Consider the following 12,314-nt stretch of genomic DNA (forward strand, 5'->3'; position numbering starts at 1 on the left):
ATCGTATTTAGCAGTGCAGAAATCTTTTTTTTTTCTTTTTTCGTTTCCTCGCAAGATTTAGAAAAATAATTAATGCTTCAGTAAAGCCTGTAGTAGAGACGCACACATGATTTGGGGGAGAGGAGATAGACGGGGGGATAGAAGGGGGGAGATAGAAAGGGGAGGAGATAGAATGGGGAGGGAGGGGTGGGACGGAGCTGGTCTGACATTTAGGACGGACATGAAATGGTTCCATGAAGTGTTTAGCAACTCGTTCAGCCATCACTTCCTGGTGAGTCAATCTTCAAAAATAAAACGTATAGCCATTAAAAAAAAAAAAAAAAAAAAAAAAAAAAAAAAACAAAAAAAAAAAAAAAAAAAAAAAAAAAAATATTCATGAACTTCCCCGAAAACGTATTTTTAGGGGAAATCTGTTGACAACCTAATTTTTCACTTTAATTATTTTTTTGGCGTTTGCTCTTTCAACTTACAAATCAAAGCTATCAATTTATTTATTTACTCAAGACTTGTAAAAAAATATTTTGGATTTTCTTAAGTTGGACTGAAGGTTTTGCAGTAGTGGTTTCACAAGTATTAAATTTGCCTTTCGCTTCATTCCTAAAAGCATAAATGTAAATAAATATCACCGTACATTTTATTAGACTTCAGTCATGAATCAAAGAATGTATATTAACAGATAGGAAGGGAAGGTCTGTTTGTTGTTTGTTTGTATGGTGTTTTTACGTTGCAGAAGGGAAGGTCTGCTTGCCTGAACCGACCAAAAAGAAAACCTTCAAAGTTACATAAAACTCAAAACGAAATTTCTTTTTTTTTATTTCTTAGAAATCTATACTTCTCACCCTTTATTAGTTCCTCCCTTCATTGACTTCAAAATAATTCTATGACACTATTATATGCATAAGTTTTCTTTTTGAGAAAGTTTAACACATTTTATCTAGGAATAGCTGTTAACAAGTTTTTCTAGGTTTTACTAACAAGCATTGCATACGATAGCTTCATCAACAGACATTTAATGTGAATCAAGTGCACGAATTCCAACTCCCATAGTAAAATATATAGCATAAAATAGCTTTGTCAATGGACATTCAAGTGCACGAATTTCAATTCCCACTGTAATTCAAGTGCGCGAATATTAATTCCCACTGGACAATAAATTGCATACAATAGCTTTATCAACAGAAATTCAAGTGCACGAATTTCAAATCCCACTGTAAATCAAGTGCACGAAGTTCAAATACCACTAAAATGAACTGCATAAAATAGATACATCAACGGAAATTCAAGCGCACGAATTTCAATTCCCACTGTAATTGAAGCGCACGAATATCAATTCCCACTGTAATTCAAGTGCACAAATTTCAATTCCCACTAATTCAAGTTCACGAATATCAATTCCCACTGTAATTCAAGTGCACGAATATCAATTCCCACTGTAATTCAAGTGCACGAATATCAATTCCCACTGTAATTCAAGCGCAAGAATATCAATTCCCACTGTAATTCAAGTGCACAAATTTCAATTCCCACTAATTCAAGTTCACGCGAATATCAATTCCCACTAATTCAAGTGCACGAATTTCAGTTCCCTCTGTAATTCAAGCGCACGAATATCAATTCCCGCTGAAAATAAATTTCATTCAATTGCTTTATCAACAGAAATTTAAGTCCATGAAATCAATTCCTATTGTAAGATAAATTGGACAAATTAGCTTTGCCAAAATCAATTTAATGTGATTCAAGTGCACGAATTTCAACTCGTGTTTATCCTTTAATGTTAACGACCGATATGACAACAATCTTTCCCTAATACGTTAAACGAGTGTTCTGTGCTATAAACTGGTAGTCATCAATTCGAAGTTTTTTTTTTTTTTATTTCAGTTAAAAGATAAAAAAAATTCCTTGAACAAACGATAAGGTTTTATTCAGTCGACTTAAAAATAAACCAAAACATTAGGCAAAATAATTTTTCTACTAAAAAATAATTTACAACTGTTCTAAACAGTATATCAGATAAAAAATAAAAATAAAATTTGTACGAATATCCAAATCCCTGCAGATTTATTGGTATTTATAATACCGTTTCTTTTGCTTGAATTTGTCGATTGTGTTTAATGCCGCGTTGCAAAGCACTCACTAAGCCCATTATCACACCATTTCCAGCCAATCTGAGATCCAAAATTGTATACCCATCTGCATTTACAGTTTCTGTGTCCTCCATATTAATTCAATACCAGAGTTGGTTACTATATATCTAGTCATGACACTTTGCATTGGATTCCATCTGTCAGTCTAACCATGTAGCTAGATTGTAGGCAATGATATCAATATATTGTGAGTGGAGCAGCATCAATATATTTTGAGTCTGGAGCAGCATCAATATATTGTAAGTCTGGAGCAGCATCAATATATTATGAGTCTGGAGCAGCATCAATATATTGTGAGTCTGGAGCAGCATCAATATATTGTGAGTCTGGAGCAGCATAAGTATTAATCAATGTTGATAGCAAACGAAACGTTGCAATTCAATGTTGGTGACTATGAATGTCTGGCTATCTTCATGATAACGGGGGTAAAGATCTAAGAGAGTAGGTTTAGCTGGTGGACGCCTTCTTATTATTTCTCTCTAGAATATTGTCTTGGGCTACAACATAGCCATTGCGTCTCCCCCAGCCCCGGACTAACCTGAGCGGGATATGAAGGCAGGGGCAAATAGCCAACTTCCTCATTGAAGGGAAAAACTCAAAGTACGTCAGGACAGCGAACGTCAACTTGTTACAGTCCCTCATGTCTAGAGACGACAGGTTATAACTCAGAGGCGTTTCGGGATGGGAGAGGATGGCCACCGAGAAATCCGTCAAGTTCTGGCAGCTGCTCAAATCGAGGGAGGTCAAGGAGGGCAGGCACCTCGCGACGCAGTGCAAGGCATCGTCTCCGATGTAGGTCCCGGCTAAGCGCAGCTCCTTCAGCGCGCAAAGCCTCGTGGCCAAGTCAGCGTAGAATGAGTGGACGCTCACGGGTACCGAGAGTAGCCTACTTAGCGCAGTGCTGGACAAGTTTGCGCAATGAGAAATGTCGAGCGTGTCTAGAAACGGGCAATACGCGCTATTTAGGGCTTCCACCACTTCCCATTTTTGACCTTGAAGGTGAAGCTTTCGTAGCTGAGGAAGCCGTTTTAACAACCACAATAACTGATCGTGGTGTAATCTGGTCCAACTCAAGTCCAGAGCCTCTGGCTGACGACGAACTATACCCATTAAGTGCATGAGATTTATTTTCTTGTGGTTGATCTGAACTGTCTTCCAGAGAGCCGGGTAGATAGACCATTTGGCCCAGGCTTTACAGACTTGCATAACAATAAATTTCTCTCTCACAGACAAATGAGAAAATACGCGTAACATTATTGCCCTGTTCATGTAAGGCAGATCGGACTCCTCGGTGCAGTAATCTTCTAATTTATTTGGCCCCAAAGGTCTTACAATTATTATTGGGTACACTAATGTCTTGCTCACCCTGGCTTGCAACTCCTCCCATAATGGCCTCTTCGGGTAAATAACTTTACTACACTGGGGAACTGTGTTTCTTAGAGCAGGAACAACACAAAGCTTACACGATTCGCTGGGATCAGCCATTATATTTTCTTTATTAGCTGCAATGGTATCCATTGAGTCGATTGTTTTTTTGAAATACCAGGGGAAATATTGTGCGTACCACGACTGATGGCCTTAACCTTCGTTTTGGACACCTGAAAAAGAAAAACATTTCAACTTTTGAGAAATACACAACATATAAAAACTGCTTTTTGCCTTAAACCTACATTTTAATTCACTTTCAGTATTCAGTCAGAGTACAAAATAATAATACTGATACTGTTTACTTGATTATGTTCAATATTGAATATTCAAAACAAATATTTCAAATATTTAGTAACAGTGATATCTAGTGCTGCTCCTTTTGAAATAGAATATGGTGAAAGTCTATTTATCTCTTCTTGAAATTAAATGTGGTAAAAGCCTATTTATCTCTCTTTGAAAATGGGAATGTGTGTAAAGTATGAAATAATCCATTTTCTGTTTGGGAATGGTGTGGAAAGCCTATCTATCTCCTCTTGAATGAAATGTGGGTGAAAGCCTATTTTATCCTCTTGAAATGGTAAAGGTGGTGGAAAGCTATGGTCCTCTTGAAAATGGGAAATGTGGTGAAGCCTATTTTAAACTCCTCTTGAAATGGAATGTGGTGAAAGCCTATTTATCTCCTCTTGAAATGGAATGTGGTGAAAGCCTATTTAACTCCTCTTGAAATGGAATGTGGTGAAAGCCTATTTATCTCCTCTTGAAATGGGATGTGGTGAAAGCCTATTTATCTCCTCTTGAAATGGAATGTGGTGAAAGCCTATTCTATCCTCCTCTGAATTGAATAAATTGTTAATGTCCGTAAAGCCTATTTAAACTCCTCTTGAAATGGAATGGTGGTTGAAAGGGCCTATTTATTCTCCTCGAAATGGAATTGTGGTGAAAGCCCTTTGTTTTTACTCCCTTGCCAATTTGGAAATTGGTGAAAGCCTACTTTATCTCCCTCTTTGCCAAATTTGTTAATGTGGTGAAAGCCTAATTTTACTCCTCTTGAAATGGAATTGTTGGTGAAAGCCTGTTTATTCTTCCTTGTTGGAAATGGATAAATGTTTGTGGAAAGCCTATTTTATCCTTCCTGTTTGGAATTAAATGGAAATGTGGTGGAAAGCCTATTTATCTCCTTCTTGAAATGGGAATTGTTGAAAGCCTATTTAACTCACTCCTTGAAAATGGAATGTGGTGGAAAGCCCATTTTAATCTCCTCTTGAAATGGAATTTGTTGGTGAAAGCCTTTTATTTCTCCCTCTTTGAAATGGGAATGTTGGTGAAAAGCCTTATTTATCTTCCTCTTTGAAATGGAATGTGGTGAAAGCCTATTTATCTCCTCTTGAAATGGAATGTGGTGAAAGCCTATTTATCTCCTCTTGAAATGGAATGTGGAAAGCCTATCTATCTCCTCTTGAAATGGAATGTGGTGAAAGCCTATTTATCTCCTCTTGAAATGGAATTGTGGTTAAAAGCCATTTAATCTCCTCTTGAAATGGAATGTGGAAAAGCTATCTAATCTTCCTCTTGAAATGGAATGTGGTGAAAGCCTATTTATTCTCCTCTTGAAATGGAATGTGGTGAAAGCCCATTTAAATTCCTCCTTGAAATGGAATGTGGGTGAAAGCCTATTTAATCTCCTCTTGGAAATGGGGAATGTTGGGCCTATCTATCTCCTCTTTTGAAATGGAATGTGGTGAAAGTTATTTACTCCTCTTTGAAATGGAAATGTGGTAAAAGCCTATTTTATCTTCCTCTTGAAATGGAATTGTGGTAAAAGCCTATCTTCCTCCTCTTGAAATGGAATGTTTGGTTGAAAGCCTGTTTTACTCCTCTTGAAATGGAATGTTGGTTGAAAGGCCTAATTTCTCCTCTTGAAATGTTATGTGGTGAAAGCCTATTTTTACTCCTCTTGAAATGGAATGTGGTGGAGCCTATTTAATCCTCTGAAATGAAATGTGGGTGAGAAACCTTTATTTAACTCCTCTTGAAATGGGAATGTGGTGAAAGCCTATTTATCTCCTCTTGAAATGGAATGTGGAAAGCCTATCTATCTCCTCTTGAAATGGAATGTGGTGAAAGCCTATTTAACTCCTCTTGAAATGGAATGTGGTGAAAGCCTATTTATCTCCTCTTGAAATGGAATGTGGTGAAAGCCTATTTATCTCCTCTTGAAATGGGATGTGGAAAGCCTATCTATCTCCTCTTGAAATGGAATGTGGTGAAAGCCTATTTATCTCCTCTTGAAATGGAATGTGGTAAAAGCCTATTTATCTCCTCTTGAAATGGAATGTGGTGAAAAAGCTATTATTCTCCTCTTGAATGGATGTGGTGAAAGCCTATTTTATCTCCTGTGAAATGGAATGTGTAAAGCCTATTTATCTCCTCTTGAAATGGGATGTGGTGAAAGCCTATTTATCTCCTCTTGAAATGGAATGTGGTGAAAGCCTATTCAACTCCTCTTAAAATAGGGTGTGGGGAAATCCTATTAAAGGAAAATCAACTAATGTGCAAGCAGAATAAGCTTTGAAATGAAATAGCCTAAAATGCCATACAAAAGTATGGAATTTTAGTATACATAAATCTAGTACCTATACTAAGTGAATCTTGTGGCATGACTTGCTATGACAAGGAAAACTTACTCGAAAATATTTTGAGTATTTGAAAATAAATCTTTCAAAGGAATATTTGGAGTCAGATGGCAAGACAGAGTTGGTAATGATACCACAATGAAAATTCCAAAAGTTTCATGTGGAGATAAGAATAAGAACAAAAGGGCGATGAAGATGGTTTAGAAGAGTAGTGAGTGATAATTGTTGGCTGGGTTCCCGTCCTGGTTGCTGCAAAGATACCCAGAAGAGTAATAATAAATCAAATGTTTTAGTAATCGAGCAAGAATACTCATGTGAACTGGCTGTGATATGTAATGCCTATTTTATATAAACCTATTCCACGCTTAAGCTTTAAATTCAGCAATAAATGGTTCACGTTTGCCACAGAATATTAAAAGGTGGAAAAGGTTTATATAACATAGGCATTACATATGACAGCCAGTTCGCATGAGTATTCTTGCTCAATAACTAAAACATTTGATTTATCATAATCATCCTCTTTGGGTATCTTTGCAGCAACCAGGACAGGAACCCAGCCAACAATTATCACTCGCTACTCTTCTAATCCATCTTCATCTCCCTTTTATTTTTGTTCTTATCTCCTTATAGAACTTTTGGAATTTTCATCGTGGTATCATTACCAACTCTATCTTGCCATCTGACTCCAAATATTCCTTTGAAAAATTTATTTTCAAATCCACAAGATATTTTTTTAGTATGTTTTCCTTGCCATAGCAAGAGTCATGCCACAAGATTCACATGGTATAGGTACTAGATTTATGTCTAATCCTACTTTTATAGCTCCAAATTTTATAGCTCCAAATTAAATTACCTGCAAATAGCCTACAGCACCATCCCTACATAATCTACCTGTCCTTACTATTGGTTATTCACGAAATTGTCGATGTGCTGCATGAGCAAACCAAGCACCCAATCTTAGCAGATCCTACTCACCAGATTAAATCAAAACCCATATTTGAATTCATGAAAATGTTGAGGTGCTGCCATACACAAACCGACCACCCAACATTAGCACATCCTTCTCACTTGATGAAATCAAAACCAATCTTTGAAATTGAAAAATATTTGGACTAAGTAGGAGAGGTTAGCCCAACTTTTAAGACCAGGGTTACAAAGGCAAGGTAAGGAACTATGGTCAAGAAGGTGGCCCTCCAAATGAGTGATGATGGTAAAGCCTTCGTAAGTCTAGCAAGTGTATATACTTCAACAACTATGATCTCTCTCGGTAAAGGTTTATGAAAAATATAACAGATTTACAAACTACAAGGTTTGCATTTATGTAGTTGCAATAACGGCCGGTTTAATAAAAAAATAAAAATTAACGAAAACACCAAAACATACCTCTCCTAATTCCTTCTAAATTTCAATACCATATTCTAAGCATGAAATCAAAATGATTGTTTAGAAGTGTTTCAGAATTATCAAGAGTCACAGGTGAACTATCTGTAAAATGATGTTTTACAAGAACAGAAAACAAGTCGAAGAGATTGCACCATGGCCTTTGATAAAGTTGTCTTCGCTGCATAAGACATCGATCAAGTATTCAGACACAGGTTCTATCACAATCTCTTCCAAGCATTATCATGTAAAAAGTCGTTGGTGTTATTTCTGACACTTTGATAGGCTAGAGGATCAAGTTCTTGCAATGGGTTAGGATAGGTTAGGATAGGATAGGAATGATGAGAAGGTTAAGTTAGGATAGGATAGGAATGATGAGAAGGTTAAGTTAGGATAGGATAGAAAACGATGAGAAGGTTAGGTTAGGTTAGGTTAGGGTGGGAACGATGCGAAGGTAAGGTAAGGTTAGGTTAAGTTAGGAAAGATGGTAGGGTTACGATTTCAATATCTCGCCAGTGACACCATCTGTGAAATTAAGTCCTTGGGTAGGCTGATATGTGGCAGATAATTTCTTGCCAGTATGAAAGGCGACATCGACAAGGCTCAAGTGATCACTATCTCAGTGTTATTGAGTTTGTTAGGCAAGTGTAGTACATGTGCAGTACAGTAGCATTTATATATTGCTTCTTAGATCGGAAGCAAAGAAATGTTCAAAAGCGTTCCGATACATTTTCAGGGAAAATGAAAAATATAAAACAATCAGCTTTATGGAGTGTTATCCCTTCATTCATTTTCAACTGTACCCACTAGGGACGTCAGTCTTATGTAATAAATACCTGACTAGTTATCTGTTCAGTTTGCATACATTATCAAAAAGCAAATGCTGCTGTTTAAATTTTTTTTAACTTTCACAAATACCTGACAAAGTATTAGTCCAGTTTACATATATCATCAAAATGCGAATGCTGCTGTTTAAATTCTTGTGAAAATTTGGTGGTAACCATAGCCTAGCATTGAGAAGTCTTCTTTTTTTTTATGGTTTGATAAAATACAAAACTTGGAGGTGACCATAGCCTAGTATTGAGAAGTCTTTTTTTTTTATGGTTTGATCAAATACAAAATTTGGAGATAACCATAGTCTAGTATTGAGAAGTCTGTTTTTGTTTATTTACTTATGGTTTGATAAAATATAAAACTTGGAGGTAACCATAGCCTAGCATTGAGAAGTTTTTTTTTTATGGTTTGATAAAATACAAAACTTGGAGGTAACCATAGCCTAGCATTGAGAAGTTTTTTTTTTTTATGGTTTGACCAAATTCAAAACTTGGAGATAACCATAGCCTAGCATTGAGAAGTCGGTTTTTTTTACTTATGGTTTGATAAAATACAAAACTTGGAGGTAACTAAAGCCTAGCATTGAGAAGTTTATTTATGGTTTGATAGAATACAAAACTTGGAGGTAACCATAGCCTAGTATTAAGAAGTCCGTTTTTTTTATTTATGGTTTGATAAAATACAGAGATCAAAACCACCGATGAAATAAGGCAAATAGCAGCTTTTAAGGTATATCAAGGACAGGTACGTTAAAGGAGTTACAAGTACTACAGTGCTCTAAGTCAGATAGGTCAAGGTAGAGCACAGGACACAACCCATTTGGCTAAGTTTGGTTAAGGAAAGGTTAGATTAGGATGCATTTGTGAATTATGCTCGATTTGATAACCAACTAGAATAATCAAATACATGGACCTGGAAAACACAATCTAGTGGTTTGTACCAGCAAAAAATGGCCAGAAATTAATCACGTGATGAGCAGTCGTAAAAATAAAAGGTTTATGAATTTGGTGAGAATTTAAACTCATATATTAGCCTAAGTAATACTTTTGTCATATCTTCGAGGTGGATAAATTTTCTGGTGATAACTACTGATTATCCAGTTATCAGTAGTAATGTCCAGTAGTAGCATTTAAGACGGTTACCTTGTGATATATGCCTTTCTTAGCGTTCTCCTTTTAGTTCCCCCAACCAAAATGCTAGGATCCCCATTGGTGTCTCCTTCATGATGTTTCAACGCAAGGAGTGGGTAAACACGAAATATAACAGAGGCTCTCGTCACAAATAATGGTCCAGAATGAATGAAACACAAGGTTCTTGTTGGATAAACACTTGGGTCATATATACCTACAAGATATATGGACAAAAACCCAAAAATTCAGTGTAACGGAGATTAACCACGAATTTAAAAAAAAAAAAAAAAACTCTCATGGCAACCAGTAAATATGAGACTCATATTTGAAAACTTAAAAAAAAAAAAAAAAAAACATACAAACCTTCCCTATGCGGTCCAGCCGAGAATACCTCTTCTATAAATCTAAAAACAAATGTGTATATAACTCTCGAATAAAGCTAAAGCGTTCAGATCCTATCATAAACAATTCAGTGCCACTTGTTTCACGAAGCTAAACAGTTTTAACTCAAGGACTGGCAGAGAGAGAGAGGGGTTGGAACTGAGTTATGACGAGTGATTGGGATTATTGCCAACAGGTGGCGAAAAGTGATGAAGCGAGAGAGAGAGAGAGAGAGATTAAAAACTACTCAATGTATTTGCTACGACCATTCGAATTTCAGTGAAGCTACAAACTCTGCTAAAACACGAATTCCTGTTATTAGCTGAGCAAAGATTTTCCTGTGATTCAACAGTCCTGTAAAAGCACTATCTATGATTTTGACTTATCCTGAAATGCATATATATATATATATATATATATATATATATATATATATATATATATATATATATATATATATATATATATATGCATAATATATTTTTTCACCTTTAAAACTTCATCATCTCTGGATCAAGAACTCCGCAATTCTATTAATCATTTCCAATTTGGGTACGGGACGAAGACTTAGACGTGCTAAGTCCTGCCATTTTAATCAGACGTAAGCAAGATCTGACTGCAAATAGATTAAAGTTAATGCCAACAAAATTTCAATCAAGATGTTCTATTTTCAACCGGTGCGTCAAGAAGAAGCTGCACAGATTGTGAAACAGTGTTTAATTAAGTATCAGGTGAATAGAAGAGAAACTGCAAATACTGGAACATGCATGCTATATTATTCAATTTTTCTTAAATGGCTTCTTCTTTTATTCTATTCAGTGCCTGATAGCAATTGGGTCGTGGCCCTCAGATAAGTGAATGTTTAGACTGGAATGAAGCCATTTGAAAGCTTGGTCGCCTAGGTAGAATAACAGCAGAATTTTGATAAGGAAATGAATTTGGAAATACTGCAGTCATATTCCGAGAAGAATATCTAATAAACTCAACTCTAAGAAGAAGGAAATGAACAAAGACCTTTTCACTCCAAAAAGCATTTGTAGAGTCTCTATTCTGAAGATCAAAGGACAATTGATTTGTTATTCTAAAGTTTAAACCTCCTGTTTTAAGACTTTTTTAAAAATAATCTACTATTATGCAATGTATTAATCATGTTGCGATTCAGTCATATTCTACTCATTAAAATTTCAGCACAGCCCACCAATTTGATGTTGTCGCAAAAAACAGTTTTCGAAAGGGGAAAATAAAAATGCCTACCAATTTGATGCTGTCGCAAAAAACAGTTTTCGAAAGGGGAAAATAAAAAGGCCTACCAATTTGATGCTGTCGCAAAAAACAGTTTTCAAAAGTGGAAAATAAAAACGCCTACCAATTTGACGCTGTCGCAAAAAACAGTTTTCAAAAGTGGAAAATGAAAATGCCTACCAATTTGACGCTGTCGCAAAAAACAGTTCTCAAAAGTGGAAAATAAAAACGCCTACCAATATGATGCTGTCGCAAAAAATAGTTTTCAAAAGTGGAAAATAAAAATGCCTACCAATTTGATCCTGTTGCAAAAAACAGTTTTCGAAAGTGGAAAATAAAAATGCCTACCAATTTGATGCTGTTGCAAAAACAGTTTTCAAAAGTGGAAAATAGAAATGCCTACCAATTTGATGCTGTTACAGCAGTAACTAGAAATAGAAGTGACAAAAAAAAACACGCTTTCGTAAAATAAAAGTGAAAATGGGAAATAAAAATTTATTTAAACCAAGAATTCATGAGGTTGGTCGTCTATAAATTAGAACATATGAACATGAAAATATGTCTGTTAGGCTGATAGCATGACAGTTGCATGTTTTACAAGGTGTTTTTTTTATAATATTGGCCAGGGGTCCAAAAGGCCTACTGGAACCAGAGGTTTAAAAGCGAATATCCAGATCCATTATCCCACGCCATAAGGAGATTTTGATAATGTCCAAAGCCACATTCCTTTCACCGACCAACTAATTCGTTTGCATTGCAGATTCGTAAATTGAGTTTTTCGTTTGAAAAAAACTCTATCTACGAATACATGCATCAACTTTATTACGTCAGTTGGGTTTCTGATTTGTTGCGTAGCTGATATTGACTAAAGATGAAATCTTTCTTATTTTAAAAGTTTGTGAAAAGGTCTGGATATGAAACATAAGCCCTAACCTTTTGGTAAAGAAGAGGAAAAAAAGATAAGGGAAAGTCAGTGGTGTCCTATTAAATTGCAATGAGGGACCTGCACAAAGCGCTGGGATTTGTGAAATTAGGAAAAATAGCTACCCGAGAACGCCCTATCACTTAGCTGATTAAAAACCGAGGGATGGAAACAAATTCTAAAGAGAGAGAGAGAGACAGAGAGACAGAGAGACAGAGAG

General features: G+C 35.9%; 1 protein-coding gene across 2 annotated transcripts; it reads right to left on the reverse strand.

Moving 5' to 3' along the window:
* Nucleotides 1–1,899: 1,899 nt before the first annotated feature.
* LOC135202938 (lysine-specific demethylase 2B-like) lies at nucleotides 1,900–10,050 on the reverse strand. Of its 2 annotated transcripts, none has more exons than XM_064232415.1 (2): nucleotides 9,913–10,050; nucleotides 1,900–3,742 (listed from the first exon to the last, which is right to left on the reverse strand). In XM_064232415.1, the coding sequence occupies exon 2, from the start codon at nucleotides 3,660–3,662 to the stop codon at nucleotides 2,592–2,594; it is 1,071 nt and encodes a 356-aa protein (XP_064088485.1). In that variant the 5' UTR covers nucleotides 3,663–3,742; nucleotides 9,913–10,050; the 3' UTR covers nucleotides 1,900–2,591. The 2 variants fall into 2 exon arrangements, with proteins under 2 accessions (XP_064088485.1, XP_064088486.1); XM_064232416.1 differs by lacking the exon at nucleotides 9,913–10,050 and adding an exon at nucleotides 9,562–9,777.
* Nucleotides 10,051–12,314: the final 2,264 nt, after the last annotated feature.

The sequence above is a fragment of the Macrobrachium nipponense genome, chromosome 33, assembly GCF_015104395.2.
Source record: "Macrobrachium nipponense isolate FS-2020 chromosome 33, ASM1510439v2, whole genome shotgun sequence".
Taxonomy (NCBI): Eukaryota; Metazoa; Arthropoda; class Malacostraca; order Decapoda; family Palaemonidae; genus Macrobrachium; species Macrobrachium nipponense.